General features: G+C 55.8%; 9 protein-coding genes across 14 annotated transcripts; all 9 read left to right on the top strand.

Moving 5' to 3' along the window:
• Nucleotides 1–342: 342 nt before the first annotated feature.
• On the top strand, nucleotides 343–5152 carry ABB37_00590 (hypothetical protein; the record flags this gene model as incomplete). 2 transcript variants are annotated; one of them, XM_015796847.1, is made up of 1 exon in its annotated part: nucleotides 343–5152. In XM_015796847.1, exon 1 carries the CDS (start codon nucleotides 1721–1723, stop codon nucleotides 5150–5152), a length of 3432 nt encoding a protein of 1143 aa, XP_015664855.1. In that variant the 5' UTR covers nucleotides 343–1720. The 2 variants fall into 2 exon arrangements, with proteins under 2 accessions (XP_015664855.1, XP_015664854.1); XM_015796846.1 differs by having other exon boundaries at nucleotides 348–5152.
• A 1127-nt stretch (nucleotides 5153–6279) lies between these two features.
• On the top strand, nucleotides 6280–7629 carry ABB37_00589 (hypothetical protein; the record flags this gene model as incomplete). Of its 2 annotated transcripts, none has more annotated exons than XM_015796845.1 (1): nucleotides 6280–7629. In XM_015796845.1, the coding sequence occupies exon 1, from the start codon at nucleotides 6418–6420 to the stop codon at nucleotides 7627–7629; it is 1212 nt and encodes a 403-aa protein (XP_015664853.1). In that variant the 5' UTR covers nucleotides 6280–6417. The 2 variants fall into 2 exon arrangements, with proteins under 2 accessions (XP_015664853.1, XP_015664852.1); XM_015796844.1 differs by having other exon boundaries at nucleotides 6283–7629.
• Nucleotides 7630–8424: 795 nt separating this feature from the next.
• ABB37_00588 (hypothetical protein) lies at nucleotides 8425–10746 on the top strand (the record flags this gene model as incomplete). Its single annotated transcript, XM_015796843.1, has 1 exon — nucleotides 8425–10746. One exon carries the CDS (start codon nucleotides 8425–8427, stop codon nucleotides 10744–10746), a length of 2322 nt encoding a protein of 773 aa, XP_015664851.1.
• Nucleotides 10747–11259: 513 nt separating this feature from the next.
• On the top strand, nucleotides 11260–12002 carry ABB37_00587 (hypothetical protein; the record flags this gene model as incomplete). Of its 3 annotated transcripts, none has more annotated exons than XM_015796842.1 (1): nucleotides 11260–12002. In XM_015796842.1, the coding sequence occupies exon 1, from the start codon at nucleotides 11337–11339 to the stop codon at nucleotides 12000–12002; it is 666 nt and encodes a 221-aa protein (XP_015664850.1). In that variant the 5' UTR covers nucleotides 11260–11336. The 3 variants fall into 3 exon arrangements, with proteins under 3 accessions (XP_015664850.1, XP_015664849.1, XP_015664848.1); XM_015796841.1 differs by having other exon boundaries at nucleotides 11263–12002; XM_015796840.1 differs by having other exon boundaries at nucleotides 11268–12002.
• Nucleotides 12003–12631: 629 nt separating this feature from the next.
• On the top strand, nucleotides 12632–14063 carry ABB37_00586 (hypothetical protein; the record flags this gene model as incomplete). Its single annotated transcript, XM_015796839.1, has 1 exon — nucleotides 12632–14063. Exon 1 carries the CDS (start codon nucleotides 12678–12680, stop codon nucleotides 14061–14063), a length of 1386 nt encoding a protein of 461 aa, XP_015664847.1. The 5' UTR covers nucleotides 12632–12677.
• Nucleotides 14064–14377: 314 nt separating this feature from the next.
• Nucleotides 14378–18587, top strand: ABB37_00585 (putative structural maintenance of chromosome (SMC) family protein; the record flags this gene model as incomplete). Its single annotated transcript, XM_015796838.1, has 1 exon — nucleotides 14378–18587. Exon 1 carries the CDS (start codon nucleotides 14637–14639, stop codon nucleotides 18585–18587), a length of 3951 nt encoding a protein of 1316 aa, XP_015664846.1. The 5' UTR covers nucleotides 14378–14636.
• An 889-nt stretch (nucleotides 18588–19476) lies between these two features.
• Nucleotides 19477–20789, top strand: ABB37_00584 (hypothetical protein; the record flags this gene model as incomplete). 2 transcript variants are annotated; one of them, XM_015796837.1, is made up of 1 exon in its annotated part: nucleotides 19477–20789. In XM_015796837.1, exon 1 carries the CDS (start codon nucleotides 19854–19856, stop codon nucleotides 20787–20789), a length of 936 nt encoding a protein of 311 aa, XP_015664845.1. In that variant the 5' UTR covers nucleotides 19477–19853. The 2 variants fall into 2 exon arrangements, with proteins under 2 accessions (XP_015664845.1, XP_015664844.1); XM_015796836.1 differs by having other exon boundaries at nucleotides 19487–20789.
• Nucleotides 20790–21246: 457 nt separating this feature from the next.
• On the top strand, nucleotides 21247–22741 carry ABB37_00583 (putative mitochondrial hypothetical protein; the record flags this gene model as incomplete). The annotated part of the gene is made up of 1 exon (XM_015796835.1): nucleotides 21247–22741. The coding sequence occupies exon 1, from the start codon at nucleotides 21461–21463 to the stop codon at nucleotides 22739–22741; it is 1281 nt and encodes a 426-aa protein (XP_015664843.1). The 5' UTR covers nucleotides 21247–21460.
• A 997-nt stretch (nucleotides 22742–23738) lies between these two features.
• ABB37_00582 (hypothetical protein) lies at nucleotides 23739–25925 on the top strand (the record flags this gene model as incomplete). The annotated part of the gene is made up of 1 exon (XM_015796834.1): nucleotides 23739–25925. One exon carries the CDS (start codon nucleotides 23739–23741, stop codon nucleotides 25923–25925), a length of 2187 nt encoding a protein of 728 aa, XP_015664842.1.
• Between the last annotated feature and the right edge of the window lie 270 nt (nucleotides 25926–26195).

Here is a 26195-nt window from a genome sequence, read left to right as displayed (position 1 = left end):
CCTTCTTGAAGAAAAATGCAAGCCAAAGTGTTGTGAGAAAATACGTCAAGGCAACTGCAGTTACCTCGCGCTTTCTCTCTTTAATATACACCACCGTTTGCATTTCTTCCAGTCGCCTTTATCAACAGGACTGCCTTGGTGTGCGTGTGGACTGCAAACGTTGTCAACTACGTACGTACGTTCTTCGTCTGTTTTCTCCCTCCTGCGTGTTCAACATCTCAATCTTTTTCGCAAACCTTACCCGTTTCTAACTCTCTTTCTTCTTCTCTTCACTCATCTCCCTTTGATGCGTCTTCACCCATCGAACTTCTCCGTTCTTCGCTTCCATTACAATAAAACCCAGCGCAGCAAAATTATAATTCTCACCACTCCGCACTACGCCCAATTGAATCGTATTTTGTAGCCTTCACACAAAAAATCAAAAATTTCGTTGCCAGTTTCCCTGCTGCTTTGCTTGAGTGCTTGGTTAAGGCGAGGTTGTCGGTTCGTTTCCGCATCATTCTCTCTTTCTTATCCCCCAATTTGCACAGGCATCATTGTGTTCATTTGCTGCCCTTTTTGTTTAATACACGTAGAACTCAATATATATATATATATATATATATATTCCTCTGCAAACGAGCACACGCTCTTGTCACAGAGGAACAGCTTTGCTTCTACTTGACTGGCACCTGAGTTAATTTGCCTTTGTAATTCAAGAGCTTCATAAAGGAATCTCAGAGTAAGCATATTTAAAACAAACCAAAAACTGTCTTTCGAAATTATCTTCTTTTTCCTTGATTAGTATATATATATATATATATTTTTTTTTCTTCTGGTTCTGTTTTGTTTAACCGTTTTACTGCCTTCTCTAGAGCGAGCAGTAAGAAAAAGGAGACGACTGTAAATAAACGAAAGAGGTGGCTTGGAACTCTTCACACAAAGTTCGTCACCTTTTTCAACTCGTTTTCGCCGTTCTTCTTGAGAAAAATAACAACAAAAACAATATCCTCTTTCGCCCTTGCCGTAACAGACAGTTTCTACTATAATCCCCGTACGTCATTTACGTTTACGTCGACTGTAACATCTGTTTTTTTTTCTACCTTAAACTCCAGCGTGTTTTACCTTCACTTTTTATTTTTTTTTAATTATTCGGCTCAGAAATACGTTGTTGTCGTCCAAATTAGTGTTTCTTCTTCTAAATACTGTCTTCGTTTTACTACAGGTATTAATTACATGTGTGCTTTTCTCTCGTCGTTTATTACAGCCAAGCTTGCTTTTTAGTAATTCTCTACTTTGATCTTTCCTCGCTTTTCTTTTATTCATCAAAACAAACAAACAAAAAGAAGAGTACCAGCAACAAAATAAAAGAGAGAGAGAGAATTTCGGACCTGTAAGGCATCAGCAGCGGTAGAGCGAGTTACGCCGTACACGCACAACCCCTTCAAAAGAAGTGTTCCTCGTTTTTTTGTTGTTGTTGTGGTTGATCATTTCGTTCGTTTTCCAGTTGTAATCGACCGAGATAATTCTTTTCCTGACGTTCCAAAGTCACGCATCAAAAAAAAAAAGAACACCAAACTGTGCGCTGCATCCTTTCTGACACAGTTGTAACTTGAGAGAGAGAAAAAAGAAGGATAAAGCGCGGATAAAGTATCATCTGCGAATAGTGGCGTATTTCCATAAACTCCAAAAGTCAGTTCCGAAAGCGTTGACTGTCACAAGGCCAGACGCTGGAGAAGTTATGTCGAAAGAGACCATTTCTGAGGACGAGCCCATCTTTCATTCCAACGACGACGGTTCTCGCCGGCTGGATCTCGCCAGCACCCCCAGCGGCCCACGCGTTGCGGACGCCAGTGTCAAGGGCAAAGTCCCTCCGCCGCTTCCGTTTCTAAGTGGCACTTCCCCAGCCCAGGACTGCGAAACCCCCGCTACGCTGTCGGCTGCTGCAGATCCGATCGGCAAGCGCAAGTCCGCGTTTCACTTCAACAACGATAGCATGGATAAGCCCCTCGCCGCGGAGTCGTCCGTCACCCGGTCAAAGTCGATCTCTGGAGCCACAGGTGCGCCCGGCAACCACCTCGCCAAGAACGTGGAACCCGACTCCTCCTGCAGCGACGACGATGTCTCTCTAGACAGCTACGGCATCCCGCGCTACGAGGTGCGCTACCCGGACGGCGGCCAAGGCTCGCACGGTGACGTGAGTGTGCCGTGGAACCTGCGCCCCCCGCAGCGCCGCATGAACTGCACCTTCTTCGACTCCCTCCGCACCCCGCAGTTCTGGCGCCAGTTTGAGTTTGCCACCCGTATTACGGCGGTGGCGGTGCTGGTGCCCGGTGCGCTGATCGCCGCGGACCTGCCCGGCAGCCCTTTTGTCTCCACCTTCATGGTCTTCTCCTCGACGGTGCTCGCGGCGAAGCGGACGAGTGGTGAGGCGGTGGCGTACATCTTCAGTTGGATCCGTGCGGGCTGCTTTTGGCTGCCTCTGGCTGCCATCGCCGGTGCGCTAAACCTCGGCCACCACATGGCGGGCTGGTGCATCTACTACACCTTCTGTCTCTTCATCATGGCCGCCTTCACCGAAGGCATCCAGCGTCGTATTTGTCTGTTGCTCTTCAACAGTTGTACGGTGGGCTTTCTGGTGAACCCGAGCCGCAACGCCCTCTATCCGTGTCGTGTAATGGTGGACTGGTCGATCGGCACAGCGCTCTGCGTCGTCGCGGCCTTCTTCCCCTATCCGCTCTTCTGCAAGCGGGAGGCGCAGCGGCTGCTGCGAGACATCGCCCGCAACACCGCCACCGCCTACCGCGGGCTCGTCTACTCCTTCTGGAGTCTGTCCAACGTGGAGCGCAACATGGCGATGTCGAAGGTGCACCTCATGACCGACTCGCTGGATGAGCTGCTGCCGCTCTTTGAGCACTACCAGAGCTTCTCCTTTTACGAGTTCTTCTTTGAGACGCCGGAGGTGCGCGACATTCGCGCCTTGAAGTTCTCCTTGTTTGAGCGGCTGCGTATCAACCTCAGCAGCATGACGCGTGTCTTGGACATGGTCGAGGCCAAACCCAGCGCCATCGACGACTCCGACCGCTCCAAAGCCTTTGGCGAGCTGCTGAACCCCCACCTGAACGCCGTCGCCGAGGCCTTCGACGAGCTGCTGGACCTGCTCTCCCACGCCAAGACGCGCAGCTCGCTGATGGACCTGCAGGAGCGCTTCACCTACTTCGCGGACCGCACTGACGAACTGCAGGACGCCTACAAGCTGGCCCGCCGCATGCTGTTCTACGAGCACACCTCCGACGTTTTGGAGGAGTTCGTGCCCCTCATGACGTTCTACCTCTTCACCGTCGTGTGCGTGCGCGACACGGTGGACATCTTCAAGACGAAGGTAAACGGTTACAAGCCCAGCGTCGTGGGCACGATGAAGCAGATTTTCATAAAGACGACGTGGGAGCCTTTTATGGAGAACGTCAACTTCGTACGGACCCTCTTCAAGCGGTGGAACCGCCGCGAGGTTCAGCGCGTCATCGAGGCAGCCAAGGTGAGCGGTGCAATGATATTGACCATCGGCTTCTCCTATCTGATCAAGATCGACATGCCCTCCTTCTCCGGTCCGAACATCATTGCCTTCGTGTCGGGCTCGAACCCGGTGGAGGCGGTGCAGGAGTCGATTGTCCGTCTCACCGGTTGCCTACTCGGTACGGTGCTGGGCTTCTTCGCCGGCACGTACTCCAAGACACCGGTGCAGCGCGTCGCGTCCCTTTGCACGCTCATGTTCTGCGGTACCTTTCTACGCTTCGATAAGGAGTACGGTATCATGGCCATCTACGGTATGTTCGTTCTCATCCCCCTCGACTCGATTACGCCGACGACGATGGATGACACAGTGCAGCGCATGAACCAGAACACCTTCGGCATCTTTATCTACCTCTTCGTCAGCGCCCTCGTCCTGCCGCTGTCGCCAAGTCTCATTCTGCGCGCGAAACGCAGCAACGTGCTGCGCTGCATGAGCAACACGATCACGAGCATGATGGAGCTCTTCTCGGTGCCGTTGGTCACCGATCTCAAGACGGCGCCATTCCGGACGCAAATGGACGACACGGATGACGATCCGCCGACGCAAGGGGCGTCGACAAACGAGCACGCGCCGCCGCACCGGCAGCTGTCCAACTGCTCCGTTCACATGATGTCCAAGACGGACACGGCGCTACAGGAGATTGACAAGCAGCTCGCCGACGTGCTGCGCCGTCTGAAAGGGACAAAGGACGTCATGAAGTTCGCGCGCGACGAGCGGACGTTGGTGGAGGTGGACTACCCGATCAAATCGTGCGAGCAGACTTACACCCACATGTACCGCATGGCCATGCTGCTCAAGACGATGTGGATGAGCTGGAACGTCATTCGCAGCCAGCGCGTCTACACGGCGGACACGCGGCACATGATGCGCAATCTGCAACCCGTCGCCCGCGACGTTGCCGGCGCCTTCCAGCGCTTTGTTGACTTGATGTGCTACATGATGCGCGAGCCTGCGATTAATCTGGAGGGCGAAATCATGAAGGCGGTGCTCGACCTCATCGAAGCCTGTGACGTGCTGCATCGCCGCAAGAGCCAGATCATGCTGATGCTCATCAACCAGTCCGTACACGATTACATAGAAAATTTGGACCCCAACGACCCTCTCTTCCAGCGCGACCAGCCCTCGGCGACGGACCAGCCGCTACAGCCCGACCTGAGCGAGAGGCAGCACTCACACCACCACACGCACGGCAGCATCGACCTCGAGCACAGCCACCGCCAGCACACCGGCTTCGACTTTCAGCACGCGTCGCGCCGCGCCGGCCTGCCGCGCTCCCACACCTTTGACAACGGCTTCCACCACTTCACTCCCATCGGCTCCCCGTCCACGCAGGGCTACAGCTTCCAGGTACTCGCCTCGGAGCGCAACGTCTCGGTGACGCCCTTCCTGCCCAAGACGAGTCCTTCGACGTCTGCCAAGAGGGAGGCGTGCTCTCCTACCGGCCCGGTGCGCCTGCCCTCGACCTTTGTCTTCCCGGTCACCTCCGAGGACGCGGAGGGTATGCACTCCTTCACCCTGTCGCTGGAGGTGTTCGCCAACGAGACGAAGCTGTTAATGATGAGCCTTGGTGCGATGCTGGACAACTTGCGCTCGAAGTTGTAATGGCAAAAAAGCGGTGTACATGTTAAAAGGGAGGGGGTGAACTCGACGATCGCCTGGCTACGTTTTGCTGGATCTTTTCTTTTCTTCCCCTCACCCCTCTGCGTGCAATTGTATGGCAACGTACGACTGCGGAATGGAGGCGATAATCATAAAAAAAACAACAAGTCAACAGTATCCCTTTAACCAACAAAAAAATTCTTATATACACACACGCTCACTCCCTCACACACACACACACATGATTGAAGAGAGGATGAGAAAAAGAACAATCCTTGATGTACGTATCTCTGTTTGGATGTGTCTAACTTCTTTTTGATTGTAACGGTGTTTTGTTGTTGTTCTTGACCCCCAAATTCTAAAACGCAAGACTCCCCAAAAGAAGACTCTCCCTGATTCTGCGCTTTTTTTTTGCTTCTTGACGTCTGTTCTTTGTTGGCTATTGTTTTTGTCCTTTTTCCCGTTTCCCTATGAACGACTTGAGTTTCGTTTGGCATTTTTCTTTTCTTGCCGGTGGACAGTGATGCAAAAGCTCAACAGTTTTTGCGCGACAAGCTCCTTGTCCTTTTTTTTTTACTCTCACTTCACCGCGCCTGCTTTTGCGTAGACATGATCACCTCTTTCCCGCGTTCTCACACGCATGCACGCAGTTACTCAGTGAGAAGGAGAAGTGAGCAGAGGAAAAGGGAGTTGTTCATACATGCCACCATGACAGTTCAACATACAAAGAAAAAACGAAAGAAATGGATGTCACAAGAAAGAAACGCAGCGGAAACGGCTTCTGCATTGCTGAGTGCTGCCAATACGGGAGATTGAATGTGAGAGGATCCAGCTCATGTTTCATCTTCTTTTGAGACTTCTAGTATTTATGTATAGAAGAGTGTCATGTTCAAAATGGCCGCGGGTGTGGCTCAGCTGGCCGTATCCTCCGCAGCTTTGTGAAGGCTAAATGACAATAACACGCGCTTCTTTAACACATTGCACCTGACATAGGTGCAGTTCAACTTGCAATCTCTGCTCTTTCTTCTTTGAATCCGGTTAATTGTTCTTCTCTACCATTATTTGTCTCTCTTCTCACGTCTGTTGCGCTGTATTGCTCCTTTTATTTTGAAAATCTTCTGAAACCAAAAGAAGACCATCAGAAGATGATCGGTTGTACTTTCTGCAGACGAAGACAATAATCATATTCATCATAGCTATTTCTCCCTTCTTTCTTTCAATCGGTTTCGATTAAGCGTTGCGCTTTAAAACACGGCTTTTCGCTCCCCATGAGCGAGGTGAAAGACGAAACTGCGAACCCGTCCGCCACGGCTGGCGTGGCGGGTCGCCAAACCTCCACCCTGAGCACGTCGGTCGCGACAACAATCGAGGCAGACTTGGACCTCCCGAAAGACTGCTTCCTCCTCCCCAAGCAGAACGAAGGGTTCCAGATTCCGTACTTTCTCTCCAGCGCGGAGGAGGTGGACAAGATCCGGCCACCGCCGGTGGTGCAGACGTGGGAGCAGCGTTATGCCGAGTTGAATGAATCGCAGCAGAAGGCACTCGCTGACTTCAAAAAGATGGTGACTGCCGCCTCCTGGTACGAGGAAAAGAAATTCGACGACTGGCTCTGCCTGCGCTACCTGATCGCCCGCAACTACGACCTCAAGAAGTCGTTTGTCATGCTGGAGAACACGGTGAAGTGGTGGAAGGAATCGGGGGCGGAGACGCTGCGCTGCGATGCGTGCTTCACGAACCCAAACCAGCACATGGCTCAATTTGTTGGCTGGGATAAAGAGTACCGCCCGGTGATGTTTATGTCGATGCGGTGGGGGCCGGAGCGGAAGAACCCGCTGCAGCACATGGTGTTCTGCTTCAACCACATCATCCGCATGATGCCGGTCGGCGTGGGCAAGTGGGTATGCGTGACCGACTTCGAGACGTACTCGCACCTGCACGACGGTAAGCCGTCCATGGGTCTCAGTGTTATCCGCGCCATTCAGGACCACTTCCCTGAGCGGCTCGGCAAGATGATCTGCATCAACCCGCCCAAGCTGTTTTCATTCCTTTGGAAGCTTTTTCTGCCCGCCATCGACCCGGTCACCCGCACCAAGGTGGAGTTTCTGTACACGGAGGACCGGCCGGCCGTGTGCGAGGAGTTTCCGCGCCTGTTCCCGCCACATCTGTGCGAGTACCTCAGCGACACGTACGACCGTAGCAAGTACAATCTGCCTGCCAGGCCGCTTGTGTGGTACCCCCGCCCCGAGGGATACCCCAAAACCCTCGAGGAGCGGGCGCCGTGCATTCAGCAGCTGAAGGAATTGGAGAAGAGGAACAAGAGTGATGCGAAGAAGGCGGCGCACGACGCCAATAAGGAGCGAAAGGAGGAGCGCCATCGCAAACGCCAGGAAATGAAGGACCGCAAGAAGGAGGAGCGGAAGAACAGCACTCTGATAAGTGGCACGTCGAACAAGGCCCAAACCCCCAAACTGGATGCGTAGCTCCAAGCGAGTCAATTCTCAAGAGACAGTAACGAGATACACTGGAGGCACTTCTGGACTAATGAGGTTGATGAAGTTTCCCTTGGGCAGTACGCTAGCCGTGCACAATGAGCTGCCGCTAAACGAGCTTTAATTTCAGGTGGTAAATAGTTTTTCTGCGCCTTTCTTCTCATTTTGTGTTTTTAAAAAATATATAAACGTTAATATATATTATGATTGAGAGTTCTCGGTTCGACCTGCGAAGCTCAATTTTTTTTTCTTTTGATATTTAGCAGATATGCAGCAGCGGTGCGTGCTTGTATGTGTGTACGTATGTATGTGTAGCTCATTGCAGTTTTTTCCCCAACTATACCGCGAAACGAACCTAAACCACACATGAGTTCTACACAACACCTCAACTTGAAAAAAGACATATATATATATATATATATATATATATAATTATGAGGCTGAAAGCTGATGGGGCGTTATCGATGATTTCTAATGAGGTTTAACTTGGAGGACGCATCTCCACCGTTCCCGAATACACAACTGACGTGCCTCCTCACACGTTTGCGTAGCCGCTGGCGGTGGAACCCTTCTTTTCCCCGCGCTCTCCTGCTGTTTTTTGTTTTCTACTTTTTGAGGGACCACCTGCCGTACCCGCTCTCTTCTGACAACTCCATCACGCTTATCAACGCTGCTCCTTTTCCCTTCCACTCCATCTGAATAATAGTGAATTACTACACAATGTAGCCGGAGCCGTTGCCGACATCAAGACACGACAACAACAAGGGAAGAGAGAGGAAAATAGAGATGGCACGGTACCTTGACGTCAAGCAGGATGACGAACTCTTTGCTGCACGTCTGCAGGAAGTGAATAGAGAGATGGATACGCTACTGCATAAGACCTCACGGACGCGCCACGAGATGGACCGCACCGCCGAAGAGGTACGCATGGGTGTTCCGCTACACTTCTATCCCATGGCAGGGGTAAACACAGTTGGCAGCTCCGCGCAGCGCTTCAATCTCCTTCACCAGACGGCCTCCATCGACGATGGCGGTGTGATAAGCAATGCTTTGCAAAATGATCTCACGCGCGGGGTGGTGTCCGCGGAACTCACGCAGTGGATGCGCACGCACCTCCCCACCCTTGTCGCACCTCTCGTGGACGTGCAGGTGCAGCGACACCTGCAACAACTACGCACCACCGTCGAGGATGTGCAGTCACGCCAGGCACAAGTCGAACAAAGCTTCAAGGAGACAGCAGAGCAGCTGCGGGCACATCGACGCGATATGCAATCAGGCCTCGCCGCAATGCAACGGAGTGTGCAACATGACTTGGATGAGCATCAACACACCCTGGAAAGCCGTCTGAACACGTGGAAGGAGGAGATGCAGCGTGTCAAGGATGATATACGAACACTGCAGGAGCAACGTCGGGGGGAGACGGGGCGGGTTGACCGACGAATGGACGAGTCGTTGCAGCGTGGACAGCAACTCATGCAGGACACGTTTGCGAATCTCGAGCGCGACCTTCAGCGGTGGCGCCAATCTCTGCAAAGAGACGTGGAGCAGGACACACAGGTCGTACGCACCCAACACGACTCGCTGGAGGGACACGTGGCGCAGCTGCAGGGCGCGCTGTCGAGCACGGCGAATATGGCAACCCGCTGCTCGACGGAGATTCAGCGTTTGATGGAAGCCTCGGTGGCCCGCTCCAGTGAGGTGCGCCTGTGCCGGCGAGATGTGAATCGTCTGGAGATGCTGATGCAGTGCACGGCGTTGCAAACGGCTACTGGGCTGAAAGTGCCTGCGGCTGGTGCTGCTGGTGCTGAGAGTGGTGAGAGGGACAATGCAACGAGTAAAAATAGTTTATCCGAGGAGGGTGGTGACGGCAGCGCACCTGCTCACCAAGCTGTGGTAGCGCTCACCCAGGAAGTCGCGCACATCAACGATAAGGTGCAGGCGGTGGTGGACCGCATGGACGGCCTTGATCGACAGGTACGCCAGCTGGACGTTGCACTGGTACGGGGGATAGCAGTAGCGATGCCGCGCAGCTCCTTCATAGACATTGGGCAGGACACGGCGGAGGAAAGCCTATTCGGCCGCAGCGTTGCGTCGACGCGTCACCCAAGCAACAGCCAGCTCTCCAGCGTGCACACCAGTCGTAGCGGCTTCAGCAACGTGCGTCACATCCCTAGCCAAACCTCAGCCGTGTACCAAGACAACATCACCAACAGAAACGTGGTAAACGACCTGCACGGCAGGTCTGAAGGAAACAGTCCGTCCTTCGTTCACTCTGCTACGCAGCCAGTCGGCATCACGTCGCGTCCGTCCCACTTTGCCGCCAGCGCCAACACTGGCAATTTCTCCCTTCGCCATGTCGAGAACGGTCCCGCGCGCGCCGGCGCGGAGCCCTCCGGTGTGTACCGGCCCCCCACCTCGCACCTCAGCAACAGCAGCCTGCCCTTTGAGGACGACGCGGACGACCCGCACCCGATGCCAATCGTTGTCAGCGACGGCCGCCCCGCACCGGGTGTCGTGTCCAGCAGGGTGGTGACTTCGCGGAGTTTCGTCGGGGGACGGGAGGGATCGTCGCCGCCGCAACGCCGAGCGCCACCGCGTGTCATTCCGGTAGAGACGGTTGCGCCGTCGCCGGTCAGGGAGAAGGCTGCGGCGGGTGCCATTGAAAGCACACCGACTGGCTCCCCTGGCAAGCCGACGCCAAACGTGGGTGGGAATAGTGGTGCGCACAACAGCAGCAAGCAGCGTAGGAGCAGCAGCAGCAGCCAAAGCGCTCGAAGTGACGAAAACGGAGAGAGGTCGGGCCACGGCAACGACGACAAACGACTCGATAAGTCTCCTTTTAGCTTCTCACTGGATCGCTATGGCGGTGCGTACGCTGCGGGCGGCGGCGATGGCCGTGTGGCCCCCACAAACCCAACGGAGCCGCCCGCGACCGCCGCGGACGCCGCAGCATCTCCTGCTGACTCGTACGTGAGTGACACTCCTGCTGCGGCGGAGGAGAGCCCTGTGGCGTCGCGAGACCTGCTTGATCGTTACACCCCGGCCCCCGCGAGTGATTCGGAGGGCGAACGGGACAATGAGGTCATCTCCCGCTCGGCATTGGATTAGAAAGAGTCGCAGCGAACCTGCCTTTTCTTGCCGTGGCTCTTCGGTAGAGATTTCCGTTGTTTCGCACAAAACGCGCATTATTATGGTGGTCAGGGCCGCAGATTTGATTTGCTTAGATGTGGCTTTACGCCATGGTAACCGTTTTACTTATCTTCTTATTTTTTCTCTTTTGCTAGACTTTACACTAGATGCTCCCCTATATATACACAAGTTTGCATCATTACTGAGCTTTAGAACTCGTGGCAATCAAGCCGCCGGGAAGCACACGGGAAAAAGAACTCAGCTATTCGAACGTAAAGAAGTCTCTGTAGAAGCCAAATCGTCTCAAAGAGAGCAGCTGTCAAGACTTTCACGAGACCCCCAGATCCGAATGAAGCGTTATGTGATCGATGGATGGTAGCCATGCGTTGCTTCTACGAATTTGCTTCAATACTTTTTGCGGATCGCTCTGCAAGGCTTGACGTCGTTCCATCTCTTCTTCTGCATTCCCGTTCTTTTTCCCTTCCTTTCCCAGAAGAAAAGCTTTAGCACAGTCGAACAGCTACTCTTTTGTTTGTTTATCACGTGAAAATCGACGTTCATTGCTTCTCATGTCCGCTAGCACTGTCGCTTCCACCGCTGCGGAGGCGCCGACTGCTGCATTGGCACCGCGAAAGGCCGCCTCCGCCGCCACATTTGTGCGTGAGACGCGCTCGATCAAAATTCCGCACCACCGCTTCCCCCCGCTCAAGAAGGTGTGGATGGAGGTTTACACCCCCATCGTGGAGCAGTGCAAGCTGGAGATCCGCATGAATCTGAAGAATCGCACCGTGGACCTGCGCACCTCGCCGTCGACGTCGACGGCGGAAGGTGACGAGAACGTGGCTAGCTGCAAGGTGATGCTGCAGAAGGCGGAGGACTTTGTGAAGGCCGTCATCGCCGGCTTCGACGTCCGCGACGCAGTGGCACTGCTGCGCATGGATGACGTATACATTGAGGGCTTTGAAATCAAAGACGTGCGTGCGAACCTGCAGGGCGACAACCTTTCCCGTTGCATTGGCCGTATTAGCGGTTCACACGGCAAGACGAAGTACACGATTGAGAACGTCACCCGCACCCGACTCGTCGTGGCCGACACCAAGATTTGGATCATGGGCACAACGCAGAACATCCGCGTGGCGCGAGACGCCATCTGCGATCTTATTCGCGGTAGCCCGGCCGCAAAGGTGTACACGCGCATTCGCGCAGTCATGAACCGTGTGAATAACACCTTCTAATTTGTCCTCTTTCCAAGGTGACGAAGAAAACAAATCAAGTAAGCCTGTCGACTGCTGAGTTGGCTGCATTGCGGTGTTTTATTATCTCTTTTATTCGTTGATCTCTTCTTGCTCCCCTACAGCGCTACACAAATGCAGCGTTTGACATTGGCGGGCGCGCTCGTCTGTGGTTGTTATTTGCGTTAGCTGTATTGCAGTGTTTCCCACGGTGTTCCTTCATCTTTTTCTTACGTAAGTAGCCGTTTAATCTGTCTTTTTCCCCTTTTAAGTGTCACTACATAAACGAAACCGTCAGTAGCAGAAGAAAAGGGATGCTTTGTATGGCAAAGAACGTGAGAGAGTGAGAAACTGACGGAGGAGAACGATCTGCAGCCGGTGAGAATTGACACAGATTGTGCGCACTTCTTGTCTGTTGGTAGCCCTCCAAAATGACAGGCAAGACCCTTAGAAACAGGTAAGGGAATGCAACTCGACATCTTTTCCGGTTTGCTTTCGCTGCGCCTTATGCTCCGTCCCGATTTGACAGGACTGGCGGTGCAACGTGTTTTCCTGCTTCACACCCTGCACCATTTTCGCTCGTTCTCCATTGCTGAGGTTGCAACTTTCATACATGATGACTGAACCAAAAAGAGAGGAATCGACCCAAAACATCAGAGATTGTCTTACACAAGCAAAATGTCTAAATCGCACTCAGCGCAAATGCATGAGGAAAAAAGCAATTCCGCGACCGTCACCGTCGGCGGCGGCCTTATGGACTCTGTCACGGCCGCCTATGTGCAGCGCTACGACCTCGCATACAGCCTGCACACGATGGTCAAGATTCTCCGCGACGTCAACGAAGCCTTCGCACCGATGACGCCGTCACAGCTCTCCATCCCTCAGAAGTCGTCCCCGTCACCTCTTGCCTCGCAGGAAGGAGCCGCAATCATGACGAGTCCGTTGGGTGCAAAAGAGGACAGCTTTCACGCAGCAGCAGCAAGCTCGACGGCAGGCATGGTGGACCTGTCTGACAAGGAGAGTCCAGACACGAACCTTCCGCTTCAACTTCTGCTTTCTTTCTTCACGCCACTTTCCACCACGAGCGCAGCGACAAAAGGTAACGGTGTGAAACAGTACTCGACGCCACCGAGCCCGACTCTTTCTTCTTCTCTGGAGGCGGTGAAGGAGGCTGCGGAGAGCGGCGGCGCAAGTCCTTCTGGATCGCCCACCTCCACTTCACATGCTGGGCCGTGGCCTGCCGCCGCGGCTTTCACCACAAAAGACGCTGCTCTTAAAGCGGAGGTGTGCCGCTGCTTTGCCCAGCAGTGCGAGCGTCTCCACTCCGGATTGGGTCTGGTGGACTCCTCCGGTTCGAGTCTCCGCTGGTCAGACCTGTGTCCCGCCTCGGGTGGCCACGAGCGCGTGGGTGTCGCGCTTGTCTTCGATGTGTTTCGGTGCTGGCGCCAAGTCGTGGTTCCGCTGCTGCGCACAACGGGAGATTTGGCCATGTCGAGCGACGCGCCAGCGCAGGACACCCCGGACGTGCTCTTCGAAGCGATGCTCGCACCATCATCGCAACAATTGCCAGAAAGCGCAGCAGCGGTGTGTTCGTGTTGGTGCTACACACTCCTGCAAGGCTACTGCCAAGACTTTCCTGAAGAGCTGTGGGCATCCATCGTGAGCGCTGGACAGTGTGCCGCAGCTGCTCAGCAACGCTTGTGGCGAGGCGCCGCTTGCGTTGACAGCGGTGAGGTGGGGCTACCGTCACTGACGTGTGAGACGCTGCTGTTGCGCAGTTTCATGGCGCACCTCGCCTGTCCAGCAGTGGAATCGTTTGATGCGTCGCCCACTTCTTCTTTGCCATCCGTAATGACGACTGCCCACGTGTCGGCTGCAGTCACAGCGGCGAAGCAGCGCAGTCCAGCGTGGGCGTGGGCGGAGGTGGAGGAAATGCGTGAAGCGCTGTGCCAAGGTGGCACCTCTGCAGATGACGCCGCCCTGTCAGCGTTGCTCTGCGCAGATGGGTACTGGGCGGCTTTTCTTCTGCCTTACATAGCCATGTATGCGCAGTACTGCCTGTAGGCGATATATGTTTTTGTCTCTCTGCAACTTCGCGAGCTACTGTCATCCGCATGATTTCGTCTCAGTTGCGTTAAACAGCAAAAAAGGAAGCAGCCTAAACTGAATGGTGGCGTTTGTTGTTGTTGCTGAGTGAGCACAGAAGTCCGACTTGACGATGCCCTTTCTCTTTACATGTGTGGAAGAGATGATGGGAATGTTTGATTACTGCCACAGACGCTGCTCACGCCCAAGATGCGTCGGTTGTTTCCCTATTCCCTTCTCGTACCTCTTTCTATCTCCTTTTATTTTTTCATTGCTGGTACTTCTTGTATAAAGTGAAGATCGGGAGACCACTACTCCGCATAGAACGTCCTCTGGACAGACAATACAGAGAAAGGTAAATTAGCCGACAGACATTACAGTATTACCATAGAACCAAGAAAATAGGCATATCGTCCTCGACCCAGAATCACCTTTTTTTTTCCAATTAGCGCTGTTGTGTTTCGGGTTTACCACAGACCGGCTCCATTGGAAGCAGACAACGTCACCGAGCTCTGCAGCGAGTTGCGAAAAGGAAAAGGACATTTATTCCCAATGCTCTCGAAGATTCACCGCGTGGAGCTCGACAACTTCAAGAGCTACTACGGCAAGGCCGCCATCGGCCCCTTTAAAGACTTCACCTGCATTGTCGGCCCCAATGGCGCTGGTAAATCCAACTTGATGGACGCGCTCAGCTTCGTGCTGCGCAACAACCTCCACACCTTATCTGGCACGGCAGCGTTGCGGGGCAAGGCGCCCGTCGACTTCATTCATCGTAAGGCGAGGAAGTCGGGAGAGGGATGCGGCGTGACACTCGTGATGCGCCATCCAGCATCTCACAAGGCGGTCGTGGCGGAGGACGGCGCCGCTGCCGCGACAACGACAAACGGGCACGGCAGCAACGGAAGCAATGGCAGTAGCAACGAGACGGCCTTCACGCGGCGCGTGGACGCGCAGGGCGTCGTGACCTGCCTGCTGAACGGAAAGCCTGTCACCGAAAAGCAGTACGTCGCCGCTCTCGCTCAGCACCGCATTGGCGAGCGGGTCGACACCTTTCTCGTCTTCCAGCACCAAGTCGAGGCGGTGGCGCAGAAGAAGGCGAAGCAGCTGACGGAGCTGCTCGAGCAGGTTAGCGGGAGTGGCGATCTGCAAGGGGAGTACAACGCGAAGAAGGCCGCGGTAGAAAGGGCGAATGAGGCGCTCACGACGGCGTCGCTCGAAAAGCGCGGCGCCGCGGTGGCCGTCCAACAGATGCGCCTGGCCAAGAAAGAGGCGGAGCGCTACGAGGAACTCTTCAAGCAGTTCAACGACACCACGCAGGAGCTGGCCCTCACCGAACTCTTTGCTCTTGAGACGGAGCTGGAGAAGCAGAAGTCGGAGCTGCAGCAGCGCCAGGCGGCGTTGGCGGACGTGGAAAAGGGCGTCGTGACCGAAGAGGCGATCCGCGACATGAAGCGGACGTACGCAGCGCGCCACAAAGCGTACCTGGAGGAGCTGAAGAAGGCGCGCAAGTCGGCAGACGACCTGCGCAACAAGCACAACACCGTGGAGCGCATTAAAGCCGCGCTGGCGCACCTCACGCGCAAGTCTGACATTCAGCAACAGGAACTCGCAGCCGCGCAGAAAGCGACGACCATCCGCTCTGCCGAAGCGCAGCGACTGGAGGGGCAGCTGCAGAAACAGAAAGCGCTGCTGGAAACCTTCGAGAAAAGTTGCGTCAAGGAGGACAAAGAGCGCGTCACGCTGCATTCGGCGCTCACGCCGCAGCAGCTGGAGGAGTACCGACGACTGCGCAAGGAGGCGGATTGCGAGACAGTCACGTTGCGCCAACGCCGGGAGACGGTGCTGCGGCAACGGGACTCGATCCAGGAGGGGCTGAAGCAGTGCGAACGGCGCGCCGAGACACACCAGCAGCAGAAGAAAGAACTGGAGCAGGCGATTGAGACGGCAACGGCCTACGGCGGCGAGCTGCAGCGGCGACGCAGTGAGCTGGAGGAGACGGTGGTCACCCTGCAACGCCAGCTCGTGGATGCCAAAAACGACTTGGAGAAGATGCAGACCAAGAGCAAGGAGCGCGAGGCGGAGCTGGCCAAGCTGCAGGAGCAGCTGCACGAGATGCGCTATATGAAGGACACAAACAAGCAGAACAGCCGCATGGCCGATGCATTGCAGGCTCTGCGCTCCCTCTTTCCGCTGCGTGGCCGCATGGTGGACCTGTGCACCGTGCCGAGCGACCGCCATAGGAATGCCGTGACGGTGGCGATGGGCAAGAATTTGGAGGCGATCGTCGTCGACACCACCGCGGTGGCCATTCGTTGTGTGAAGTACCTGAAGGAGCAGCGCATGCCGCCCATGACGTTTCTGCCTCTGGACAGCGTTCAAGGAAAGGCCGTCGATGACCGCCTGCGCACCTTCGGCGGCACCTGCAAGCCCATCGTGGATGTGGTGCGCTTCGACGCCGAGCTGGAGCCCGCCGTCCGCTTCGCGTTGGGGCAGACGCTGCTCTGCGACGCGGTGGCGGAGGCGAAGACGATCGCCTACGGCCGCCCAGACGGAGAACGGTTCAAGGTGGTCACGTTGGACGGCACAGTTCTGCTCAAGAACGGGTCGGTGCAGGGCGGGCTCGCCTCCGTGCAGAGCCGCGCGCGGAAGTGGGACGAGAAAAAGTATGAGGACTTGCGCGTAGCGCGGGACCGCCTGCTGAGTGAGGCCGCCGTCGGCGGCGAGGCGGAGCTGGCACGTCTGCACATCGCCCTGCGTGATATGGAGGCACGTCGTGACTTCGCGGCGAAGCGCATCGACGTTGTGCGCGCGGAGCAGGCTGCCAACGACGCCAAGACGGTGCGGCTGCGGGAGGAGGTGGTGAAGCTGGAGGGACGGGAAGCCGAGTACGCCGAACGCCACGCCGGGTACACGAAGGAGCTGCAGGCGATCCACAAAGAGCTGTTGGAAACCTCCAAGGCGATCTCGCGCGCGGAGGGACAGGTCTTCGCGGAATTCCAGAAGACGGTGGACGTACCGAACTTGCTGCACTTGGAGGGCAAGGAGGCGCAAGAGGCGAAGCAGCGCGCCGAGCGCCGTCAGGAGCTGTTGCTGGTAGTCCACAAGCTCGAGAGCTCGCTGGAGATGGAGGTGAAGCAGGTGGGCGGCAACAAGGTGGCCGATCTCGAAGAGGCACGCACGCGACTGGAGAAGGAGAAGAATCAATGCAAGAAAGACCTCGCCGACTACAAGCTGCTCGTCGAGAAAGCAGAGCGGCAGCACTTGGAGGTGCGGAAGAGCGCGACGAAGAGCCGCGCTGAGCTCGATGCGCTGGAGAACCAGATTCGCAGTGCAACGCGCAACTCTGAGGTGGAGCTGGGCCGGCTCGCCCAAGCACGCAAGCTTGTGACGGCGCTGCAAATCGCGTGTGATTCGCTGAGGCTTCGCCGGTTGAACCTCGTCCGGCGCTGCCAAATGGACGAGATCGCACTGCCGCTGAAGCCGCATGCCTCCTCCGGCACGAAGCGGGGCCGCGGTGAGGAGAGTGACGCGAGCACGCTGGTCTCTTCCTCCTCTTCCTCGCATACCTCTGGTCCCTCCGCGGTGACTTCTGCGGCGCGCCGACGCCCCGCGCCGACATCTACCTTCGGCGGCAGTGGCGTATTGCTGCTCTCCGAGCCGTTTTCGCTGGTGGTGGAAGGCCCTGGCGCGGAGGGGAACGCACGGAAGACGGCCACCTCCTCCTCTCCTCCCGTCGACACCGAGGCCATCCTGTGCATCGACTTTTCTTCTCTCGCGGAGCCGCAGCGTCTGGCCGGGGCGGAGCGGACGCAGTTCGCCGCCTACCGCCAGCGCACCCAAGCCCAGCTGGAGGCCCTGCACACGGAGATGGAGTCGCTCGCGCCGAACATTAAGGCATCGGCGCGGATGACGGCCTCGGAAGACCGACTCGGCACCTCCTCCACCCTCGTGGAGGAGACCCGCGAGGCGGCGCGGGTGGCGACGAGAGAGTTTAACCGCGTGAAGGAGCTGCGAACGGCGCAATTTATGGAGATGTACGAGAAGGTGGCAGCCACGGTGGATCGGGTCTACCGTGAGCTGACCATGGGCACCCGCGCGCAGGCCGTGCACGGCTCGGCCTACCTTAGCCTGGAGGACGTGGAGGAGCCCTACCTTAGCGGCACCACCTACCACGCCACGCCGCCCCTCAAACGTTTTATGCCGATGGAGCTGCTCTCTGGGGGCGAGCGCACCATGGCGGCGCTGGCGCTGCTTTTTGCGATTCACGAGGTGTCGCCGACTCCGTTTTTCGTGCTGGACGAGGTGGATGCCGCGCTGGACGCTGGCAACGTGGAGAAGCTCGCAAACTACCTGCGCAAAAACTGCCAGTCCTGCCAGTTTGTTGTGGTGTCGCTAAAAGACCAGCTTTACCACATGGCGGACATCTTGCTGGGCGTGATGAAAGATAAGGAACGAGAGAGCTCGAAGGTGCTGACGATGGACCTGCGGGGCTACCCCTACTAGATGTGCTCATCCTCTTCTCGTGTGAAACATTTTCCATACATATGAAATAGAAATACATATATCAGAGAACTACTGCTTCTTAGAAGGCTAATTTTTTTTTTCTGTCAACATAGAAAAGCAAGTAAATAATGAGAAAGAAAGGAGAAATTGTTGTTCTGCCGTGGCAAGCTCATTTTCGTTCCTTTCTTCATTTTTATTTTTATTTTTAAGTATTATTTCTACTTGCCATCATAGAACAGTCGTCTTCTTCCCAGATCGTATCTTATCTTTGTGTGTGTGTGTGTGTGTGTGTGTGTTTATCGTGTGCGTTCGGGACGCTATCCATCGTGCTTAAGATACATGAGATGCACTGTACATGTGCATTGTGAATGCCACGCGTTGCTTTCTGGCACATCTTGACGGTGGGTGGGGCTCCGCGGCGTCGTGCCTGGTTGCTGTTTCCTGTTGGTTTGCCGAATTGTTGCGAACGCTGTTTTAATGCTTTTCTTCTTCCTTTTCAATGCACAAATTCGTCGCACGGAACGCAAAGAAACGGTTGACTTCTTTTATACGTGTGTGTGCTTGAAGCGCTTCCACTCACCCCGTGGAGACAGGAATGCAGAAAGTTAAAAGAATCCATGCTCCGTTCTGTACGCTCTCGTTTTAAGTGGATCTTTGTGCCAGCAGGCATCGTCGCCAAGTCTCAGATGTTTTTTTTTGTTGTTGTTTTTGCCACGACGACGGACGTTGACCTTTGCCCTGTGGATTTCTCTGCTATTATTCGTGTCGCTACAACGCTGCATTCTTTCGTTCCTTTTCAAACTACTTCCCCCTCTTCTCCTTTTCTCTCCTTCTTCGCCTGTTGTGTCGTCTCGACACTCTTTTCTTTCACCTTTTCGCCCTTCGCGGAGTACACCGAAGAAGAAGATCAACTGCGCGCCGTCGTATTCTTTTGCTTTCGTGCGTTCGATACAAAAAACCCTTTAGGGAGCAGCGCGGAGTTGCCTGAGGATTCCGCTTCTCCATATTTCCCTGCTTGTGCTTTTTTGTTTGTTTGTCGTTTGTCGATTGCTTTAGCTTCCCGCCGCCATATTTGTACTAGAGTCCTTTTTAGTTACAAACCACCGTGAGCTTTTCCCGCTAGCCAAGCATTCCCCTACTCTGTTGAGCTTCGTTCCCCACTCGGTGCTCTGCAGCATCGTGCATTGCAGAGTGTCGTTTCTGATCCATTTCGAGGTGTGTTTTTATATTTTATTTCCTGCTTGTTTGTTTCACGCTGCCGTCAACATGGGGGAAAAGCAGTCAAAGGCATATTGGCAGGACGACGAGGAGGTGGCGGAGTGCAATGGCTGCGGCCGGGCCTTCACTGCGACCCTTCGCCGCCACCACTGTCGCAACTGCGGGTACGTGTTTTGCGGAGACTGCTCGCGGCACCGCGCGAGTATCCCGATGCGCGGCATCGCCACGCCGGAGCGGGTGTGCGATGCGTGCTACCTTGCTCTCCGTAATAGCAACATCGCCGGTAGCACCCTCAGTCGCGGCGGCCCTGGAACGCTGCCCAACCCTAGCGAGATACCCGACCGTGAGCGATCTATGGTGAGCACCCCAGGTGCGAGTGGTGCGGGGGCGGGCAACGGCGCCAGAAACGGCACCACGGCGGCCAGTCCAAGTCCGGCAGATCCAGCTGCGAAACAAGGAACTGCTGCAGACGCGAGCAGCTCGGCCTGGACAGAGGAGCAGCAGAAGGCGGAGGATTACTACCAGAACCTCTACGGCGCAGACGGCGTCGCGGATGGCGCGGGGGAGGATGACGGGGGTGCTGCCTCAGCAGCAAACCGGCAGGAAGCAATTAGCCCGGAAGCCCTGGAGCGAGAGCGGCTGATTCAGCGCTGGAACACGGTGCGGCAGGCGACGGTGTACGTGGACATCCTCGTACAGCAGTCAGAGCGCGTGGAGCCGAACACCACGGTGGAGTACAGCCGCGAGACGGAGACCCTCACCATCCAACCGGAGCTACCGCAGAGTGAGATCGGTGTACGGATGCTGCCGTTACCTCGCCCATGCACCGACAGCGCACGTTATCTGCTGGAGCCGGTCAAGACGCTCGGCATGCCGGCGACGGCACTGGATAAGGCACTCGCCAGCCTGGCGCAGCGCTTGGCGGTGCAGGTCCCTGCGCAGAGCATCAAAACGGTGACTCCAGCTGAGTTCACCGGATACTAGCTATGCTTGTGTGCAAAGTACACTTAGACTTTTAGTGTGGATGTGGATGTTCACCCGTTATGAGGAGCCGCAGGTCCATCAAAAGTGTCTCCTTGTTATCCAACGAGGGAGAGCTGGGCATTTGTGCTGCAAATGCTACAATACATCCTTTGGTGCTATTGTTGTTTTTTCCTGTCCGCCGCTGTGTCACCTATGCTGATGAAGTTTTTAAATCTTCTACTTACAACACATAAATCTTCGAATATGAAAGCAACGGTGTGAAGCGAACTTTCGCTCGATGTTCAGCTTTTGAAGTCGCTGTGGAGCAGTGTACCGCGTTGGTTTCCTGCTTTCATTGTGCCAAGCTCAACGCTGCACTTGTTATTGTCTAGAAATGCAATAATGAAAAAATGACTATATCGTTGTTCTTCTGAATTGATTCCTCCTTTGCTTCCTCTTCTATTCTCTTCTCCCCAAAGGGTGTGCTGAATCTCACTTGAAGTGCTGTTTCCAAACCGCTACACGGTTCAAGGAACGGTGTTTGAAGTGGCACCCTTGTTGATTTACCAGGGCGAAGAAAGAAACCTTGCTCCCATCACAATTCAAGTTTTCCAGGAAGTCGCCTGTGCACATCAGTCCCATCAGCGGCTTTACGCATCCACGCACACACAGGCTGGTGAAAGAAGGCGAGCATGATGCGTTCTAGCGGTGTGGCGCGGCGCCAAATGCGGCCGTACTACAACCTGCCTTCGAAATCTGAGCACGGGCGGCGCATGACCGGCTTTCTCACACCCTACCGTCACTGGATGTGGAAGCAGAACGAGCTGTGGCGCAACGTGCACGAGGCACAATTCGAGCACCTGCGCAAGGTGTACAAACGCCAGTGGCTCGAGTCCTTCCGCGTGAACGCGGACGAGTACATTTACAAGTATAACATCACCAAGGCCGCCCAGCTGGCGCAATGGGAGCACGAGATGCAGGGGCAGGAGACGAAGCGGCGTGAGTCGCAGCAGATGGCGCAGGGCCGCCAGGCGCTGAAGAAGAAACACCTCGACCTTCTTCGTGAGTTCCATGAGCGGCAGTTCTTCTACTGGTACGAGCGGGCGAGTGAGCGGTTGCACTACATGACACACATCAACTACATCCCACAGTCCAGCATCCAGGACCACATAGAACGAGAGCTAGACAAGTACGTCGTCGGTGCGAAGACGCCGTACGCGTTAAACTTCGTTGGTCAGATGCCAATGATCGAGGACGCGGAGGGAAACATCGTGCAGGTGCCGGCCAACTTAATGACGAACCACGCCACGGAAAACCCTGATGGCGGCGCGACGATGTACCAACCGCCGGAGAGCACCGCAGCGGCGGAGGAGAAGCTGCTGCAGATGATGGCGAGCGCGCAGGAGGAGGAGCTGCACATCCACGCAGAGGACACCGCCGCTTGGTCGGAGTCCATCGAGGACATGGACCGCACGGAGGAGGAGAAGGACGCCGACCGCAAGGTGGCGCGCAGCATGGAGGAGACGAGCGAGGATCGCGAGGTGAGTCGCCGCGCGTACATTGACCGTGGCAAGACGGGCTCCAAGACGATCTTCCGCCGCCCGCGCTTCGAGGACGACGGCAACGCCCCGCCGGCGAGTGAGACGGGCACGACGCCGATGCGGCGGCGTAAGTCGAAGCTGGACAAGGCGCACGCGCTGCAGGAGAAATGGGACGCCGCGGCTGCCATGACCTCGGCCAAGGCGATGAAGCCGGGCGTCGAGCCCGACGGGGGCGTCAAGCGTGGCGAGATCAAGCAGGTCAAGGGCCGCGTGCGCGACCGTGTGGTGATACCGTCTTTAGAAACGCTGCAGAAGTCGCCGGAGCTGATGGCGGGTAACCAGCTGCGTGTCAAGATCCGCTCGCACCAGCTTATGGAGAGGGCGTACGGCATCAACAAGAAGAAAAAAGGCGGCGGTGACGAAGACGCGTAAAACCCTTTTTTTTTACACACCTGTACTAGTTTGAGTTCAAACAGAACGACGCCGGTAGGCCGCTCTTGATCAAGCTAAGCCGTCTGCATTTCCACTTGCGCGTGCGCGCTTTGTATGCTTTGGGGTGTGACTGACAAAGCGGTGTGGTACTTTTGGTGGTGTTATTGGCGTCAACGCTTGCAGTTAGATGACTGAAGGAGAAGGGAGAACGTACCGAGGCTCCTTTGTCCCCCTTCGCTGGGCATGCGTTGTGTTGTGGAATTGGTGATTATCGCAGGTCGTAGGCGATTCATGAAATTCGAGCTTTTTTTTTGTCACAAGCAATGAGCACTCCAACAAGCAGCACACATACATATACTGAACCTGATCTATTTGCATTGGGGGAAGCTGGAAAAAAAGACAACGCCATATGTGCCTGACTTTACTTTGTGTTGCTCTCTTCGCCATCGGAACGGAGAGAGGACATTCAACACCAATCGGTCTTCAAGGCAGCCAATCACAATGAGTTGGCGCAGCTCCCCCCCCCTTTTTTTTTTGGCATCTGAGCCGCTGTGCTGTGACAGCGATGAAAAGCGCATATGCTTTTATTCACTTCCCTTTTGCTTCTCTCCACACTTTGCATTTTGGTCCCAGGCTTATACGTGCATCGACCGGATTGCGTCCGTCACCACAAAAAGTGCGGTGCTGTGCTGCTGCTTCTCGCAGAGAGAAGGGGGAAAAAGAGACGTCAGAAGAGTGAGAAGTTGAAGTCAACGAAAGACACTTGAAGAAAAAAAAGAACAGCCGTCGTTGTTCCCAAAACTTGACTTCCTAGCGCAACAGAATAGATTGGAAGTGTTCCAGTAGATAGGTCGTTTTGCAATTGTAGGAGCGGACCTCACGTCTTTCTGACTATCACAGCCACCTCAGCTGTTTGATTCGTAGAAACATAGAGAGAGAAGACAACCCGCGAAATAGTCATCTAAAAGAGGCGACCATCATCATCGAAAACGTGACGATGGATTCAGCCGGGCAACCGTACCGGCTCGAGGTCGCGGTGAAGCGAGTGTACGGACTCACCCCGCTTCTTGCAACCACATCCTCCAAGATTGCGGTTGAGGTGCACTTTCTCGACTTTCCGAGCATCGTGATTCACCCGCAGGGCTTCGCGATCGGCGACGCCGTCACATACAACGTATGTCACAAGGCAGACTTCCGCATGACGGCCCAGCAGGCCGCCTCTGTCTTTCCAGCCGTCTGTCAGTGCCACCTTTCCGCGGACAACGATGCAAACCTGTCAAAAAACGCGCAGTGGTTCTGCCCCTGCCCGCTTATTGTTCCAAGTCCCGACGGCGGGCTGTCTGGAGGTCAGCAACAGCAGCAACCGCAGCGCGCATATGTGAATTGTGTCATCCGCGATCCCGCAGGGGAAACGCTAGGGTATGTCGAGATGAGCTGCGTCGTCGTTTCATTCGCACCGTTTCAGCAGCCGTCGCCGCTGCCTGTCGCATCAAGCCACCAGATGCCCTCCACGCCGTATGCGTCCCGTCCCGCAGACGCGGCAGCAGCGACCCCGTCGCCATTGCGACCGCCACCCTCCGCCTCACCAGACACTCGCAAACCCGCCGTGGAAAGCGGGCAGGGCAAGCCGTACATTGTCCGCGTCGTTGTCGGCGAAAGTGACCGCAAACGTCGTGGAGGCGGCTTTGACAGGAGAGAAGGCGAAGATGACGACATTGGCAGCCGTGAAGTGGCTCCTGCGCACAACGGTGCTGGTGGTGGTGGACGCCGTAGCTCTCCCGTGCGTCGCGTGTCGGCCAACACAGCGAGCAGAGAGAGTCTACTGTACGTTCTGCAGTACGACGTTGCGTATCAGCTGCAGTCGCTGAGTGAGACGACGGCGGCGGTCCTGCAGCGTGAGCACCCGGTGCTGACCAGCACGCCTCTGCCAAGTGATGGCGAAGACGGCACTGTGAACATCTCAAAACTGACGAAGTCGATAGATCGCAGCGTAGCGCAGATGGTGAAGCTAGCCAACATTGTTCTGCAGGTGGTGAATCAGCTGATCGCCAATAACCCTGCGCCTCCGCGCACCGGTGCTAGTCGTGAGATTAAGGAAATGGCCCGGCAGAAGCGCAATCCCGTGAACAAGCTGCCGGTACCGGCCGACGGCTCGGTTGGCCACTATCTGCAATACTCCGTTTTGTATCAACTGCAATGTCTCGGCACCAATCTAGCCTACGTTACCTTGGCCTACCGCGATGTTCTTGAGACGCCGCTCTCCGCCATTCCAAAGCAGCACGCTGATTTCTGCTTCAGCCTTGGAGACGAGGTGCAGCACCTCACGAAACTCCTCAACATTTTCATTCAGTCCACCGTGGACGGCACTCTCGGACTCTCCGCATCTCCAAGCGCAGAGGCAAAAGCAGAGGATGAAGAGAAAAAGAAGAGCGAGTCAAAACATCGTGATGACGCCACCCCGAAAGACAAACCGCCCGCGCGTGCCCTTAGCATCAACGAAGTCAAGATATCTCGTAGTAGCAGCAGCAGCGGCAGCGACAGCAGCTCGTCGTCAAGTTCATTCGACGCCTCGCTCAATCGTCCCATGACTCCGGTGTCCGCGACACCCGCACCCGCGGTGGTTCCCGTGGCGATTCCATCACCCAACCCGGTGGCGCCGAGTCCGCCGCCATGGCATCAGCAGTCAGCGCCGCCGATCCTTGCAGCACCAGCGCCAACCCTGCCTTCTTTCCCGTTGCAGCCGCAGATCAGTACCCCGCCGTACGCGACGGTGACGGCTGCGCGGCCGGTGGCGGTAGTGGCGACGCCGGCCACCACTGAGAGCCCACCGCAGGAGAGCCCAAACTCGTTTCTTTCCGTGCCGGGGGCGGTGCCGTTCTCGTGGGTGAATACGACGAGCCGGGACCAGCGAAACGCGTCCCTGTCGCCACCGCAGCCGCCGCTGCCGACGTCCGTCCCACCACCAACCTCAGGTGTGCACGTGGCGACGGGCATCGGGTTTTCAACGCAGCCACCTGTGCCGAGAGTGGCGCCGCCGACGCTGAGCGCGCCGCAGCTGCCGATAGCGCAACCACGACCATCGCTGCTGTCGCCACTGGCGCCGCCAACGGCCATCTCGTCGCCTGCAGCCCGCGCCGCACCGACGCCGGCTGCGATTCCAATACCCGTACCGATTCCGCGTTAAGAGAGCGAGAAAGAGGGCGCTGTATGAACCCGCTGCGTTTTCTCGGGGTTTTTGACGTTTCGACCAGATTCACGACACCACATAGATTTGTAGCTTTTGATGAGAACGCAGTGCCTTTGCCGCACGTTTGCCGAACTAGACTTTCGTTTGAAAACAAAAACGGTTGACAAGAATGAAAACGAAACGAAGGCGCCGTCGTCATCGTTGTGCAATGATTCCTCCACACCTTGTTTCCCATCACGCATTGGGGAAAAGATAGAACAATAAGAA

This window comes from Leptomonas pyrrhocoris (genome assembly GCF_001293395.1).
Source record: "Leptomonas pyrrhocoris isolate H10 chromosome Unknown, whole genome shotgun sequence".
Classification (NCBI taxonomy): Eukaryota; Euglenozoa; class Kinetoplastea; order Trypanosomatida; family Trypanosomatidae; genus Leptomonas; species Leptomonas pyrrhocoris.
Note: the sequence above shows the minus strand (reverse complement) of the source record. Positions and strands in the feature narration are given on the sequence as shown.